At 42.2% G+C, this 17,752-nt stretch overlaps 1 protein-coding gene and 2 non-coding genes across 10 annotated transcripts in view; 2 read left to right on the top strand and 1 right to left on the bottom strand.

The window, feature by feature from the left end:
* The window catches only part of usp28 (ubiquitin specific peptidase 28), an 88,454-nt gene extending 72,262 nt beyond the window's left edge, over window positions 1-16,192 (bottom strand). For 5 of the 8 annotated variants that reach the window (XM_048561987.2, XM_048561989.2, XM_048561990.2 and 2 more), the window contains exon 1: window positions 15,851-16,189. In XM_048561987.2, coding sequence (XP_048417944.1) covers window positions 15,851-15,895 — 45 coding nt within the window. In that variant the 5' untranslated portion in view covers window positions 15,896-16,189. Of the gene's footprint in view, window positions 1-15,850 lie in introns of all 8 variants that reach the window. The other 3 variants (XR_007250523.2, XM_059639079.1, XM_048561994.2) reach the window with 2 other exon arrangements.
* Window positions 16,193-17,364: 1,172 nt separating this feature from the next.
* trnat-agu (transfer RNA threonine (anticodon AGU)) lies at window positions 17,365-17,438 on the top strand. Its single transcript has one exon. It is a non-coding gene; the product is annotated as a tRNA-Thr (tRNA).
* A 14-nt stretch (window positions 17,439-17,452) lies between these two features.
* Window positions 17,453-17,523, top strand: trnag-gcc (transfer RNA glycine (anticodon GCC)). The gene has a single exon. It is a non-coding gene; the product is annotated as a tRNA-Gly (tRNA).
* Window positions 17,524-17,752: the final 229 nt, after the last annotated feature.

Below are 17,752 nucleotides of genomic sequence, written 5' to 3'. Positions count from 1 at the left end.
TCCCAAAGGTAGAGACTTACACCAGAGTGGGGAGGCAGCAAAGTTCAAAACAAACTACATTATATCAGTTCAATCAGGTAAGACTTTCTCTCAATGCAATCTCCAAGAAGACAGTCATAACAAACAGCAAAACAGCAATTCCTAACCAAGTGCTACATGACCTTTACAACAGACATGAAACAGGACCCCTCCTGAAAAATTGCAAGGGGAGTGCATCAGAAACTAAGAAAAGCAGGGCTTCCAGTGTGAATGCAGAATGTGTTTACTACTTCTCAGGAGCTAGGGCATGCACTGTCAGACATATATGGAACTAATGCTTGTATTGGCATAGCAACAGATTTATTTTCAGAAGGGTCACAAATTCCATTCCACTTCTCACATGACACATCGTGAGGAACTGTTCAGCATACTTTTCACGTGAAGAACAAAATACCGACTTCATATTTTACTGTTTTACTCATTGCTGTTACAGTGCAGGAGGAGGATATTCAGCTATTCTGTCTGTACTGGTTCTCCAAACGGGCATTGTTACTTATTACAGGGAGAATGATACTCTTGTGCATTGCCTCTATTCAAATAATCATCTAATGCTCACTGCTTGCCCTCCCCACCCCCACTCCAAATGACCCAAATAAACTGCCTCCACCATACTGCCAGGCAGTGAGTCCAGACCCTAACTATTCACTGTGTGAAAATGTGTCTTCTCACATCACATTCGCTTCTTTGCAAATTACTTTAAATCTGCACCATCTCGTTCTTAATCCTTTTCAGAGCGCGAGCAGAGTATCCCTATCTTCTCTGTCTAGGCCTTTCATGACTTTGAAGATTTCTGTCAAATTTCCTCTTATCACTCTCCTCGCCAAGGAAAATACTCCAAACTTGTTTGACCAATCCCCATGAAAGGAGTTTTCCATCCCTGGAACCGTCTTTGTAAACCTATTCTGCAATCTCTCCAATGCAATGATATTCCTGAACAAGTGTGGCGCTTGAAACTATATAAAATACTTAACTAATCTCTTGCTAGTGACTTGTACAAGTTCAGCAATACTTCTGTGCTCTCGTATTCTGTACCCCAATTAATAAAGCCTGGTTATTGTTTATTTATTAACTGCTATCTTTAAAGACTTATGTCATCACATCCAGGTCTCTCTGCTCCTGCATAAAGTAGTTCCCTTTATTTTGTGCTGTTTCCCCACATTCTTTCTATAAAAATGTATCACAACATGTTTTGGCATTGAACTTCGTTCGTAACCTATTTACCTGAAGCTTTAAAGTAGATCTGTAGCTTGGGTTGTGGGTGTCGAGGTTGGTTGGCTTACCAAGCTGGTTTGTCGAGAAACACTACATTGGACATACAGGAAGGAAACTAACAACAAGAGCACATGAACACCAACTGGCTACAAGAAGGCAGGACCAATACTCATTCATCTCAATGTACATGGACAAGGAGAACCACCACTTCGACTGGGACAACACCAAGATCCAAGAACACCAAGTTCTGAGGAAGGGTCACCAGACCCGAAATGTTAACTCTGTTTTCTCCTCCACAGATGCTGCCAGACCTGCTAAGCTTTTCCATCAACTTTGTTTTTGTACCAAGATCCTGGGACAGGCTAGGCAGAGACAAGCATGAGAATTCTTGGAAGCATGGCACTCCACGAAGCAGGCTATTAACAAACACATTGAATTCGACCCCACATACATTCCACTACAAAGGAAACCCGGAAGTGATGCAATCCATCGCAACGGACCCCAGAGTTTAAAAACCAGGTGGGAAAACACACCGATGCTTCATCAGAGGCTGCACTGAGGATGTTACCAAGCATGGTAACGAAACATCCGCAGAATAACAAACCAGCTCAGTGAGCCAACCAACGTCAACACCTATTTACCTGGTCTATTGACTTGTCAATGTTCCTTTGAAGTTCTACACTGCGTTCCTTATGGTTTTCAATGTTTCCAAGTTTAACATCATCCACAACTTGCCCCGTACACCAATGTCTATGTATCTCATATCATCAGGAAAAGTTAGGGTCCCAATAGCAACCCTGAGTAATTCCAATATAAACCTTTCTCCAGCCTGAAAAATACCCACTAACTATTTTCTACTGATCAGCCTGCTTGCTATTGTCCCTTTTATTCCATGAGCACTAACTCAGTTCATCAGTCTGTTGCAATGCAGTGTAGCAAATGCCTTTTGGAACTCCACGTACACTATACCAACAGCATTACTCTCATCAGCCTTACCAGTCACCTCGACAAATTCACTTCAGCACGTTCATGAAACATTTTCTTTTCAGAAATCCATGCTGGCCCTCTCCTCTCCAAGGAAAATATTCCAAACTCCCTAATTAACCCACATTTGTCCATGTGACTATTAATTGTAGGCCATATCGTGTTTCCAAAGGTTATCCTACCATTGGAGTTAATATTACTGAGCTACACACGCTAGGCTTATCCTCATATACTTCCTTGAACAAGTGAGAAATGGCTGAAATTCTCCAGTGCTTTGGCAACAACTGAATCAAGGAAGACTGACTGAATATTGCAGAGGCGTTCTCACTTCTTCCAACACCCACCAAAGCATTTCAACCGGGCCTGATATCTTGCCAATTTTAAGTACTGGCAGTTCATCTAGTATCTACTTGTTATTGTGGTGGCCATGATATGGAGGTGCCGGTGTTGGACTGGGGTGGACAAGGTCAGAAGTCACACGACACCAGGTTATAGTCCAAAAGGTTTATTTGAAATCACAAGCTTTCGAAGTGCTGCTCCTTCATCAGATGAAGTGATTTCCAGAACTGAGGAAGGGCCACTGGACCGGAAGTGTTAGTTCTGATTTGTTTTCACAGATGCTGCCAGACCTGCTGAACTTTACCAGTAATTTCTGTTTTTGTTTCTGATTGACAGCATCCACAGTTCTTTCAGTTTTTACTCTGCCAGTGTGACTCCTCTACTCTTTCTGGAGGTTCTGATTCATGTTGGGGTACAATGCTAATATTTAAGTCCTCCCTATTTGTCTACGTTCAAGCTACAACTGATTTCATCATTTTCAGTGAGTCCTCCTACTGCAGGATTACCACAGATATCCACAGACTGGCCATTCACGCTGTTGTTATTGGATTTACTAGAGATTCTCATGTATTACATCCCTTTGTTTTAGGCTTCCCAAAGTAGAAACATTTTTTTCTCTGTCCACCCTATCAAACTCCTTGATAATTTTAACAGTTTCCATTGGCTCACATCAGGAAGTAAAGTCTCTGGCTTACTAAAAACAAAAAATGATGGAGATCACAGCGGGTCAGGAAGCATCCACGGAGAGACAGCAAGCTAACATTTTGAGTCTAAATGACTCTTCAACACAAGTGTGAACGGGAACAGCATTTATGCAATAGTGGGGGTGAAAGGATATTGACAGAGTAGATTAAGTGATCAGAATGGCAGAACAATCCAATCACTTAATCTATTCTGTCAATACCCTTTCTCCTGCAGAACTCCAGCCCAACCGTTACATCAATGCTGCCTCCACCGCATTTCATGTCAGCTGAGGAAGAGTCATATAGACCCACTCTGATCTCCAGCATTTTTTTGTTTTCAGTAGTTTCCAGCATCGGCAGTAATTTGCTCCTCTCTGGCTTACTAGTCTTGCAACGTATCAATTACACTATTGTCACCCTTCAAAAACATTATTTCATTTAAAGAATGTTACAATTAATAACAATATTGCTACAAACAGGGCAATTACAATTGCCATAGGGCAGGAAAAGACTGTGTGACAGTCTAACAATCTGCAATGTTATCCTATACAGATATTTTCCATTGCGCTACAACAACAGATAACATGAATGGGAGAAGATATTACTACCAGACCATAAATAACTTCAGCAATAACAACATTAAACCAGTCTCTGGCAAGATTTCCCAATTTGGAAAGGCGACTCTAAATGGACGTACTCAATGGGCTGACAGCTATGACATACAGTGATCAACATTAATGGCTCAAAACTATTTTTGTAAACTCTTTTAGTGAGAAACTCTTACATGCGTCAGGGAACGGGTCTTTATAATTAACAGTACAGGTACGCTGCAGCAGTACAAAAAATGCTAAAGTCCTGGATGCCTGTTCAGACAAATGCTAACAGTCTCCAACCACAATTGCTCTTCTAACCAATTCTTCAAACAAAAATAATGAACACTGTTTCATTGTATTGTTGTCGCAAGCATATGCATCTGTCTACACTCAAAAACCTTTTCACATCTTCTAACATGGGAATGAAGAAGGAACTTCACAGAAGCATTTCTGAACGAAATTTGACAGAGAGCCACACAGGACAGGTGACCAAAATCTTAGTCAAAGAGGGAGCAGTTTGAGGGATATCTTAAAAAGGACAGTGGAGAGGGAAAAAGACTGACAGGATTAGACTGGGAATCCAGATCATGGGCCTTTTGGCGACTGAAACAGGACTGTCAATACGAACAAAGAAAATTAGTGATGCTCATGTAGATTAGAACTGGAGGAACACAGAGATCTCAGAGTATCGTACGGCTGCGGGAGGTTACAAAAAAATTAAACAAGGATCCTTCAAACGACCAATTAACATCCACACTTTGAGAGTAATTTAACAATGTGAAGCGGTCCTGTATGCTCATCTGAAAGCTTAAACCACATTATTCAGTTCTTATAATATTACACTACTCTCAGGAATTTAACAGGGTTGGACACTGTTAATCTAACTCTGCATTTCCTAGTACATTTCACCTCAGCTTCAGTTATAGAGTCATACTGTACAGAAACATTTTTTTCTCTGTCCACCCTATCAAACTCCTTGATAATTTTAACAGTTTCCATTGGCTCACATCAGGAAGTAAAGTCTCTGGCTTACTAAAAACAAAAAATGATGGAGATCACAGCGGGTCAGGAAGCATCCACGGAGAGACAGCAAGCTAACATTTTGAGTCTAAATGACTCTTCAACACAAGTGTGAACGGGAACAGCATTTATGCAATAGTGGGGGTGAAAGGGTATTGACAGAGTAGATTAAGTGATCAGAATGGCAGAACAATCCAATCACTTACAAAAGGGCAGAACAATCCAATCACTTAATCTATTCTGTCAATACCCTTTCTCCTGCAGAACTCCAGCCCAACCGTTACATCAATGCTGCCTCCACTGCATTTCATGTCAGCTGAGGAAGAGTCATATAGACCCACTCTGATCTCCAGCATTTTTTTGTTTTCAAGACCCTTCAGTCCAATTCATCTGCACTGATCAAACATCCCAATCTGAACCAGTCTCATTTGCTAGCAGTTGGCTCATATCTCTCTCCATACTCTTTCTACTCATCCCCACACCCATCCAAATGCCTTTGAAATTCTGTAACTGTACCCACCTCCACCACTTCCTCTGGCATCTTGTTCCATGCACAGATGTTCAACATCATGATGTGGGTGAAGTCACTGAACAGGTTACTCCCACTCCCTTCTCAGAATGACTGTATTACACAGATGCAACAGAAGATGAAGGGCAACCTGTGCTGTCACTCTCTGAAATAGGCTAATTACAACACTTGATAGCAACACACACAAACCACACCGCCCCACCATTCCCTACACCCTTCACTCCACTACAACACTCATTAAGTCAACACCTCATATTTTCAATTTGAAATTTCCCAAAGACAGAGCACTCTATTCCATGAGTTTGACTGGGCATTTGTTGGCCTGAAAAGTTCTAAATATATAATTTAGTCCATTGTTTCCAAATCAAAAATTACAAGTGTTTTAAAGCTGTATTGTGCAATATTCATAATGACATAGAACAGTACAGATTTGGGGAAAAGGAGTTCCAATGTGAATTAAATACTTGTAAAATGTCTTTATTTACTTCTTGGGTCTAGCTCAACAAATTAAGCCATGAAAAGAAACAAGTGTTGCAGCAGTTTGGAGGCACTTGTCTCCCCTCCCTCCCAGCTTACAGATACTGAACTCACCATCATCCCAGAATGTGCACACCATGAATGACTTTGACATACAAGAATTGTCAAATGAGTAAATGCAGGCAATCAACAGGCCGCAACATCTCCTCAACAATGAATATTGGTCTGAAAGCTCCAAGTGTTCCTCAAAGCCTTTCCAACATGAACCACAGGCTCTCTGCTGTGTTCTTCTCAACCAGAGTAACCAGTCAGAGGATGTCAGTTTAACATCTCAAGCAAAGGATGTTACCTTCAAGGCAGAGCAATCCATCAGTTTAGTACTCGCAATCAGCCCAGATTATCACCAGAGAGCGATTATTGGTCAGTGCCTAATTTCTACGAGCTTGCTGCATTTAAGAATTGTGTGACTACACTTCAAAAAGAACTTCATTGGTTGGAACCAAGGTCATGACAACTGCTTACATTAAAACAAGTCTCTCTTTTCTATTCATTTACAGAATGTGGGCTTTGCTACTTAGACAGCCATTGTCGCTCATCCATGATCGCCCTGAAGAAAGTGGTTATGAGCTGCCTTCTTGAACTGCTGCTGATCTTGGAGTTTCAGGATTCCCACAGTGCTATTAGAGAAGGTGTTCCAGGATTTTGACAATTCAGTGAAAGAATATTGAGCTAGTGCCAAGTTAGATGTTGGTAGGATTTGGCGAGTATGTGCAGGTGATTGTGTTTCCATGCTTTTCTTACCTTCGTCCTTCTAGGTGGTAGAGGTTTAGAATTTGCAAGGTACTATACGAGGACCTTCAGGTTTAACCATGGGACTTGAATTCGAATGCCGAAACTGAGTGCTACCAACTAAGCCAAGCTGACTACCATGCAGACAGAGGAGCCCTCCTTTCAGAAAGCCCAGGAACTTACAATTGCCACCAGAACTTACTGCAACTCTTATGGTACAGTTGTAGTATCCCTGAGCCACGAGGCCTGGGTTCAAGTCCTATCTGTTCCAAAGGTGTTTAATGACATCTCTGAACAGGCTGATTAGAAAATAGACTTCCTGAGGTCAACATAGTTACACAATCATCATTACCACTGAACTTTAACTAAAGATGTCAGCAATTACACAGAATCAAGTTTTACTTCTAGGGAAGAAAAGACAATCTTAAAATGTCTCAGAATGTTTGGCAAACAAAGAATGATTATCTGGCAACAAAGGACCTAGTTTTTTTAAGCCAGGAAACCACTGTGTACACTGGCTTTTCCTCTGTCTTCATTTCCTTGGTTTTTCCTGAGTAAACAAAATCTATTTTTATGAAGAGCCTTATTAGTGATCCATCATACAGAGACTAGTGGAGTAAAGATTGTTTAATCTAAATCACTTGGCTCGAGAGTGAGCCTGCCCCTGTTTACATTCACACAGCAGTTTGTCTTTACTTACGAGTTTTAACTATGTGCTTCACTGTGTCTGCCTTGGTTAAGTGGCTAGCATTCTCACATTGGAGTCAGTAGCTTATGTCTTCACACCACGTCGCACAGACTTCAGCACAAACTCTGGGCTGACACTCCCAGTCCATCAGAAATGTCACCATTCTGAGAAGTCACAGCAACAAGGCTCCATCCATTAGTTTGGGTGTGTGACAGTTTGGATAAGAGCAGGGGTTGTTTCCCTGCTATCTTAGCCAACTTTTGTCCCTCAACCAACATCATACAGATCATTCTTTCACTGCTGTTTGCAGCATCTGCTTGTGCGCAACTGACTGTGCAGTTCCTATTTTCATAAGGTGATCAGTTGAAAAGTACATCACTGGCTGGAAAACACTTCAGAGTTTTTTTATGTAAACAAATGGAAACTCGCTTTTCTATAAAGGCATTAGAGCAGGGGGCAGTGAATGGCCACTCTAAGAAGATCTGAAGGTTAGAAACCTGCAAAGAATTACTGGGTTCACAAGAAAGAGGGAGAAAAATTTTCTCCACAGTTGAACGATTGAGTCAGACAGCCCTGCAACTGATTCCATATGTAACATCTGCACGAGTGCCAGTTTGTATTAAGCGCCAGCTCAAAACAATGATTGGAACCATCCTAATAATCATCTTTTGCACTCAAGCTAAGAGATGCAAAATTCATGCAAACCAACCTTTGACCAGAAATCTATTGAGTTGGCCAATCATTTGGACAAATCTGACATAAATTACTTGCTTTAACTGCTCACGGAAGCAACAGAGCTAAAACTCAGCCGACTTTCCACACAGGACAGACCTGGCTGATCTAACACTTCCAGAAATATCTCAGTTGCCATGTGCTGGCTTGCTAGACAGGAGTGCGATTCAGAAATAGAACCTGCAGAACAGCTGCTCAAAGAGGTACCAAAATGAACAAACATTAAACTTCCTCTTACCGTAGGCACAAGAGATCCCTGGAATCGGGTAGCACACAAACAAATTACGGAAAGACATTTTTTTAAATGGTCATCTCCTGGGGTGATGCAGTGCATTTTGTAAGGAGATTAAAGAGGCCACATATTCCTTGAAAAATAAGGGATTAAGTGGAGAACTAAAGAGACCCCCTTGCACCAAAAGCAAGCACACCATTTAATAAGGAACTTTTTTTTTGTAGAGAATAGATGAGAGGTATAAAAAAGATGCTTATTCTTGTGAGAGGCCCTGTGGGATGGTCAGCCACCAAACAGAGAGGTTTTCTTTTAAAATGCTGTAAGATAGAGAATGTAATGTTTATTTTTCTGTAATGTTTATCTTTTTAACTTTATTTATTTTTCTAACAAATACAATGAATTACTGTCAGATAATTTAACTTATTTTTCTTTATTTCTCTATTTTGTGTCTAAGACTTGTACCTCATGCTTTGTACCTAAGTTGGAACCATTAGGGGGCAATATTGTAAACTTTTCACTCTATTCCTGTACTTCTGTACTTGAGCACAGGTGACAATTAACATAGTTCTAAAGCTAATTCGATTCAAATAAGTTCCAGAGAAACTCATTTCCCTTTGGCAGGTTAGGGGCAGAATCACTCCAGCCAATGTTGCTCTCCTACACAAACTTCAAAGTTCAAAGAACTGGTTAACATTCAGTATCCAGACTCGCATGCGAAAGGGGTTAAATTAGCAATGTTATTCTTCTAGCACGTGTGAACACACACTGCAAATGAATCACTGCTTCCAGGAGATGAAAGGAAAAAGATTGGAAAATACTCCAAGTTTTAAATTTAAGACTGGATTATAGGCTTATTAGCTGAACAGAAGGCTCCTTACAAACATCCTCAAATCTAGGCTAGAACTAAATGGCAAACTCCAAACATTTACACACAGGAACTCCTATTCAATGCTATCAAATACTTTCCCCAGCCTTGCTCACAGGAAACAAAGACGTAGTGTTCTAACAGATAATACTTAATTCAAAAGCAATGCAATCCAGGACACAGTATGAAAGACGCAGAGGTCCCAAAGCCTAGTTTGAAAATATACATGCTGTATTGTTTCATTACCAAACAAAAGGGACTACTTTGCCACAAACATTGATAGTACTCTGCAATAAAATTTGCATCTTATTTTTAATCAACTTGTCTTGAATGTTAAGTCACACTTCTATGGCCATCACATCCAGAGGTGGGGCTTGAATCTAGGCCTTCTGGTCCAAAGGTAGGGACATTACCACTGCACATGAGACATTAGATAGGATTTATATGTTTTCACTCAATTGGAAACATCAAATCACAATCGATGATGAATTTGTTGATCAATATTGAGGTGTAACTGTTCAATAAATCAATCATTTTAAATGCCCCAATGCAAAAACTGTGGTTGCTGGAAATCAAACTAAAAACAAAGTAAAATACTCAGGCCAGGCAGCATCCACAAAAGAAACAGCATTAATATTTCATGGCTTGATGTTCAACTTACAATGGCTTATCAGAATATCACTTCCATGGTACATAAGGCTACGTTACATGATCCACTGATTTTCAGGGTCTCTAAGCAGGTTTGACAAGCAGCAAGTTCCAAATCCCTACTTTTGCTGTAGGATGGATGAATGAATGAATGATATGGAGTGCAACCATCACTCATCTGCTTTCAGAGATGCAGTGTAAGGGCACCAAAGCCTAATTGAACACTCCTCTACAAAGACTGCAGTAAATCTACATTGTTTATGAGTAAGTTGAGATCTAATGCCTGCTGAGTGCACTCTGGTTTTGGAGTTAAAGAACCTATACTCAACAAAGTTTGGAACCTTTGTTTCACCTCTGTGTCTGCTTAAAGCCATATTGGGTGAGATGCTTGCTGTGATTGATTAGCAACGTATTACTGTTGCAGCATATATTGACATGATGGCACAAGGTACATCTTTCCCTATTGTCCTCTGACCTGCTGAGTATTGTCAATGTTTTCTGCAGTAATTTCTTGTGCTGAAACGGGACTCAGATAAGCTGTTGATCGCTTCACTTTCAATCACTCCAGTTGTTATATCTTCCAAGCCTCTGGATCACATTACTGCCTTGGAATCAAACTTTGGGCTATAATCTATTTACAACATAACTCAACACTAGCAGCTTAATTCTATTGCACGCTAACGCTAACTGCAATCAGTGTGCTAAATTTCAAACAACATTCCAATAACTGGAACATGATGTAAAGTAAAGAAAGAAGAAAAGTACAGGTAATTATAATCCCCATAACAATGTCAAACTTAGTGTTCCCTTTTCACAGGGGTCATTGGTAGCCCTCCAAAGTATTAGAAGGATCAGGCCATTAATGTCGCTAGGGAAGAAAGGATTAATTTTTCTACCACTCAGCTCATGTTAGAGACCTTGGAGTGCAAGTTCATAGCTCCTTGAAAGTGGAATCCTAGGTAGATAGGATAGTGCAGAAGGTGTGTGGTTTGCTTGCCTTTAGTGGCCAGTGCATTGAGTATTGGAAGGTCATGTTGCAGCTGTTCAGGACATTAGTTAGGCCACTTCTGGAATACTGCATTCAATTCTGGTCTTCCTGCCAATAGGAAGAATGTTGTGAAACATGAAAGGATTCAGCAAAGATTTACAAGGATGTTGCCAGGGTTGGAGGGTTTGAGCTATACGGAGAGGCTGAATAGGCTGGGGGTAATTTCCTGGAGCGTCACAGGATGAATGGTGACCTTATAAAGATTTATATAATCATGAAGGGCATGGATAGGATGAATAGTCAAGGTTTTTGCCCCAGGGTTTGGGGGGGTGGGTGGTGGGGAAGGTGGGGTGGGGGGAGTCTAAAACTAAAGGGCATAGTGAGAGGGGAAGACTTAAAAGTGACTTCTGGGGTAACTTCTTCACACAGAGGGTAGTGCGTGTATGGAATGAGCTACCAGAGAAAGTGGTGGAGACTGGTATGATTTCAACATTAAACAGACATCTGGATGGGTATATGAATAGAAAGAGCCTAGAGGGATGTGGGCCAAATGCTGGCAAATGGGACTAGATTTATTCAGAACATCTGGACAAAAGGGTCTGTTTACATACTGTACAGCTCTTCTACTCCAAGAATCTATGCACCAAGGTCCAACTTACCAGTGATTTGATATTCCATCCACAACCAGGACTGCATGTGGCATCTTAAATTAACCATCTAAGTCCAGTTGATCAGGGTACATATCCTTCCTTGGGACAATGTCAACAAGATTTTATAGTTATATAGTACTTTTAAATGTCAAAAATCGCTAAAATGCTTCATAGAGACATTATAAACAAAATTTGATACTGTCACTTAATGAGATACTACAGAAGATGATCAAGTGATGGGTTTTAATGAGCCTCTTAAAAGGTGAAAGAGGGATAGAAAATGGAGGGACTTAGAAAGGTACCCCTGAACCTAGAGTCCAGGCAGATGCTGTCATGACTTCCAATAGTGCAGTGATTAAAGCAGAACATTCTCAAGAGTTTAGTCTAACAGAAAGCAGACTAATCAAAGAATAGAACTGGGGGTATTCTTTACTCACTATTAAATTCATTTGCAGTTTTCCACAGCACAAGCATGCAATATGTAGCACGACAATTGTGCTATTGTATTACAAACTGTGCAAAGTTTACATATTTGACTGTGTTATGGAGACAAGTGTCATGGGTGATTCCATGAATTTCAACAGTCAACCCAAGAAGAAAAAAGACCAAGAGATAACAAGAACTGATATTTTATTACATGACATTTAAACAAATGGAAGCTAAAGGTGATTGACCACTGGTTTTCCCGTGATGACAAAATCCACAAAACTTTTAAAACAAACCTTAAATGACCTTGGATATCACATGATACATTAGTCTAAAAATAGCATAAAAGGCCACTGTCAGCTTCAAAGGGAGTTTTCAGAGGCAGCTGTAACTCACTGCTAATATTCCTCTCAAACTCTGCTTTGCTGATTGCTGGGGCAAATTGAAGTTTTGGTGTAGAAATGCCTGTTTCTTTATTCTATCTTCCCTTCCTGCTCTCAAACAGGTTGGCAGATAGGATTCAGCTCCCTTGTCGGTCGCAAGCCAAATAAGTCCTGGCTCATTCTCTCTCCACATTGGAAGTATTTGGTTCATATTTGCCATAGCCCAAACACTTCCAGAATTCATAGGGATGTGGCTGGGCTTGGGGTTACAAAGGGAATGATCGGGTGAGTCTGGAAACAACAAGCTCGCATCCTACCTCTTATTTGCAATGCTGTACACTACGCACGTTTAGCAAACTTCCTCATTTTCTCCCTTATTCATGTAATTAAGGTACAGGTTCCCTGCTGGAATTCTATCAGACTCAACGCTGTCAGGCTAATTGTTATTCAAGTGAAAAATGGAAGTCTGAGTGTATTCAAGTTTTGTGGCGAGACAATGAGTCTTTGCAGCTGACCCAGATCCTGCCAGAAACTCAAGTTTTCAAATGGGCATTTGGGGAGTTGGGGTTTTCGGGGTAAGTTAGTGGGGGAGCAGGTAAGAGAGGCAACTCAAAGGTGCAGCAAGCAGTTAGGAATGCAAATAGTATGTTCACCTTTATTGCAAGGAAATTGGAGTAGAATAAGGAAGGTTTTAATCTCTTTACCCAAGGAAAAATATACCCATCTTGGCAGGGGAAGCATACAAAGATTCTCTTTAAAATCCCTTTAATGAAAGGGCTGCCAATGTGGAGATACTGATTGGAATGGGACAATACTCACAGGTTCCGAACAATTAGAACTGATCTCTTTGAAAGGAAGTTTAACCTCCAAGGGGTTGCTTTTGTATGCTGCTGCCAGCGTGTTCCCCTGGATGGTGTGTCTCAAGCATGTCTCATTATAAAGGAGTCAGCATCTTAGGACAGAGATGATAAATTTCTTTGTACAAAGGATGGTGAATCGTTCAAACTTTCTAGTCCACACAGAAAGGCACAATCAACTATTGTGACTTACAGCACAGGAAGAGACCATTTCACCAACTCAACGCAGATTGATTCTTGGGCTCTAATGAATCAAGAGATATGCAGACAGTATAGGAAGGTGGATCAGTCATGATCTTTTACAAACATACGAATTAGGAGTAAGAGTAGGTTATTCAGCCTGCTCAAACCTACTGCACCATTTAATAAGATCATGGTTAATCTGCACGGCTACCTACCCCAATAACCTTTGACCCCAACATCCACCATCACAACAATATTTAAAAGGCATCTGGATTGTTTTACGAAGAGGAAGGGATTGGAGAGATAAGGCCCAAATGCTGGCAAATGATTTATCTAGGATATCTGGTCAGCATGGATGAGCTGGGCTGAAGGATCTGTTTCTGTGCTGTACAGCTCTATGACTACATCACACTATCTTTTCAGGAAGAAAGTTCTAAAGATTAATGAACCTCAAAATATTTACCTACTGTCTGATTTAAATGGGTGACCCTTAATTTTAAAACAGGGACCCCAATAACTTTTGAGAAGACTTGTCCCTCAGGTTGTGGATGAGGGGTAGACATGCTCACTGAACCAGTGTGTTTGGCTGTAAACGTTTCATCACCCTACTAGGTAACATCATCAGTGTACCTCTGGTGAAATGTTGGTGTTCTGTCCCACTTCTTATTTATATGCCTCAGTTTGTTGGTGTGTTGGTAACACTTCTGGTTTTGTTCCTCAGTAGTTGGTACACAAGGTCTAATTCAATATATTTGTTGATGGAGTTCCAGTTGGAATACCAGGCCTCCACGAATTCCCTGGTGTGTTTCTGTTTGGCTTGTGAGATTATGGATGCATTGTCCCAGTCAAATTCATGTCCCTTGTTGTCCACGTGTAATGCGACAAGTGAGAATTGGTCGTGTTTCTTGGTGGCTAGTTGGTGATCATATATCTGTATTGTCAGTTTTCTTTCAGTTTGGCCTATGTAGCATGGTATTTTGTATATTATACCGGTTTTGCTGGTTTTGGGAATGGGATCCTTCATGTTCATTAGTAGCTGTTGTAGGGTGGTTGTCAGTTTATGAGCTAACCTGTTACCTAGTTCTTCAGTCTCTAAAAAAGGAAACATCCACTCCACATCTTCCTTGACAAGGGCTATCATGATCTTGCGTATATCAACCAAGTCCCCTCTAATTATTCTAAAATCCAGCAGATACAAGCCTAAACTGTCCAACCTTTCCTCACTAAGACAGCCTATTCATTCCAGGTTTGGTTGAGTAAACTTTCTCTGAACAATTTCCAACACATTTGCAACCTTCCCCAAATAAGGTAACAAATAGTGCACAGTACTACTGATAAGAGTATTGACTGAGCAGAGCTTCCACGTGCTCATTGTGTTATTTTCTAAACCTGTCCATAACACCAGCAAGAGATCACAGAGCTGTCCAGCATGGAAACAGACCCTTCAGTCGAACTTGTCCACACCAACCAGACATCTGAAATTAATATAGCCCCATTTGCTAGCATTTGGCCCATATCCCTTTCAATCCTTCCTACCCATGTTGCACCAGCTTCCACCACCTCCCCTGGCAGCTCATTCCATACACATACCATGGACTTCAGTTATAAATACCTATGCCCCAAGAGATTCAGTTTTAAATTCACAGGATGTGGCTATCACCTGCTAGGACAATATTTATTGTCCATCCCTAATTGCCCTTGAGATGGTGATGAGCCAGCTTCTTGGACCACTGCATTTCTTGGGGTGTAGGTACACACAGCACTGTTAGGAAGGGAATGTCAGGATTTTGACTCAGCGACACTGGAGGGATCAAAACATAGTTCCAAGTCAAATGGTGAAAGCAGATCACACCACAGAGCGATCGTGATGAGCTGAATAGCCTCCTCCTCCTCACACAGTGCTGGGGGGGGGGGGGGGGGGGGAAGAAAGATGTTTAAACCCTCAGATCCAACCATACCCTTTCCGATCACTCATTAACTCAACCTCACAAGCAAATAAACAAATCTAAACTCTCAATCCCGGGGTGGGGAGGCACTGTGTCAACACAAGCGGTGATTTCAAAGAAAGGTGATATGAAAAACAAACATGAAAAGAGCAGACAGGTGGCCAGGAGCTAAACAAAACAAAGAACGCTGAAGATCTGAAACAAAGACTGAAACTGCTGCGGAAACACTGACAAGCATCAGTGAAGAGAGAAACAGAGCTAACATTTGGAGTCCAGTGACTCCTTCAGAGCAGGAACAAAAACAAAATTGCTGGAAAAGCTCAGCAGGTCTGGCAACATCTGTGGAGGAGAAAACAGAGTTAACGTTTCGGGTCCGGTGACCCTTCCTCAGAACCTTCAGAGCAGAGTCTGGGATGGGAGCAGGGAGTGTCAGGAGTCCCTCAGTGCAGGGAGAGAACTTTACTAAGTGTTGACAAATGAAACCTTTGTGGCCTTTTAAATTTTGGGGATTCCCCCAGGTCCGGGGTCGGTGTGAGAGAGAAAGTGTTACAAAGTATCTCCCGCCATGGTGGCCGCTACATTGTTACCTTCTCCTCGCTCCTCACTCCGGCTTCACTCTCTCCCGCTGTCATATCGTCGCTTCCTATCCGCCCCCCTTCGGCTGCTTCAAAAAGGCGAAAAGTTTGAGTTGGATTTCTCCTTTAAAACGGTCCAGATTATGGTGCCTGCCTTTTGTTTAAATCGCTACTTTCGTTTTGTTTTTCTTTCTTTCTTTCCTTCCTTCCTTCCCTCCCTCCTTCTCTCTCTCCCTGGCGCAGAGCGAGGAAACGGAGCGACAGCCGCCCTCCACACAGCGGGACTCAGCGACAACCCATCCCCACTTCCCCACCAAAGCACTCCCCCAGCCCCTGAGGGGGGGGGGGGGGCGCACGCCGCCGGCCAGAGAGGTCGCGCTCCCGGCGCTGTGTGCGCGCGCACGCGCGCGCGTGGCCGGAAGTTTCTTTGAGGGGATGAGAGGTGTTTTAAACACAAAAGTAAAGTGGAGGGTGAGGGCTCCTGTGCCAGAGTGGTAGTGCTCTTTCACCTGAGCGAGGAGGCCTGAGTTTAAGTCCCCCTTCCTCCCTGGGTAACCCTTGCACTGATTGATTTAAAACAATATTGACCTGAAAAACAGGAAGTGCTTCTGGTTGTGAAGGTCTGGGCTCTAGTCCCACGTGTGTCTAAACACATTGAAAAAAGTAAAAACAGAAACTTTTGAAGAATGGGAGCAAAAGTTAACATATTGTTAACAATGTGACTTCTTCTGGACTCAGGACAAGAACTCGACATCCCTTTTCACTCTCCCCACAGATGCTGCCAGACACGATATGTTTTGTTTTTATTTCAGATCTCCAGCATTCACAGTTTTGTCTATTCAGCACATGGGCCCCATTGCCTAGTTTTTGAAAGAGAAGTTCCTGTTTTTCCACAGATAATGGGAACTGCAGATGCTGGAGAATCCAAGATAACGAAGTGTGAAGCTGGATGAACACAGCAGGCCAAGCAGCATCTTTGGAGCACAAAAGCTGACGTTTCAGGCCTAGACCCTTCATCAGAGAGCTTTTCTTTTTCTGGACCTCCATGGTGAAAATGAGGTGTTGGAGACCAGGGAATTGGAAGTCCTGGAGGAGGTGGAAGGCGTGGGTGATGTCACGGACGTAGTTGGGGAGTTCCTGGACCAAGGGGAAGAAAATGGAGTCCACGTGGGTGGAGATGAGTTTGGTGTGTCAGGAGCAGGCGGAGACAATAGGTCGGCCAGGGCAGGCGGGTTTGTGGATTTTGGGAAGGAGATAGAAGCGGGCAGTGCGGAGTTGGGGAACAATAAGGTTGGAGGCTGTGGGTGGGAGGTCACTTGAGGTGATGAGTCATGGATGGTATTGGAGATGACAGTTTGGTGCTCGGGGGTGGGGTCATGATCAAGGGGGCGGTAGGAGGAGGTGTCAGAGAGTTGGCATTTGGCCTCAGTGATGTAGAGGTCAGTGCGCCATACTACAACTGTGCCTCCCTTGTCTGCAGGTTTGATGGTGAGGTTGGGGTTGGAGTGGAGGGCTGCCTGTTCTGCAGCTCTGTGGCTTAGTTGGTTAAAGCACCTGTCTAGTAAACAGGGGATCCTGGGTTCAAATCCCAGCAGTGCCTAAACTTAAACAGCTGCATTGGTGGTTCAGTGGTAGAATGCTCACCTGCCATGTGGGAGGCCTGGGTTCAATTCCTGGCCAATGCATAACCTTACTGTTTTTCTATTCCAGTCTGAGCCCATACCCTGAACATTTTTTTTTCTCTCTCCATGTACCTGTTGCCTTTTGAAAGTTCTTACTGATTGCAAGTCACAACTGTTTCTTTTAATTCTGATCCCTGCTAATTACCTTAAATTGTGCCCTTCTGGTTAGAGTCCTAGAGTCATACAGCATGGAAACAGAACCTTCGGTTCAGCTAGTCCACTCCAAACATGT

This window comes from Stegostoma tigrinum, chromosome 32 (genome assembly GCF_030684315.1).
Source record: "Stegostoma tigrinum isolate sSteTig4 chromosome 32, sSteTig4.hap1, whole genome shotgun sequence".
Classification (NCBI taxonomy): Eukaryota; Metazoa; Chordata; class Chondrichthyes; order Orectolobiformes; family Stegostomatidae; genus Stegostoma; species Stegostoma tigrinum.
The sequence above is the reverse complement of the archived record's forward strand: the minus strand, read 5'-3'. Positions and strand labels throughout refer to the sequence as shown.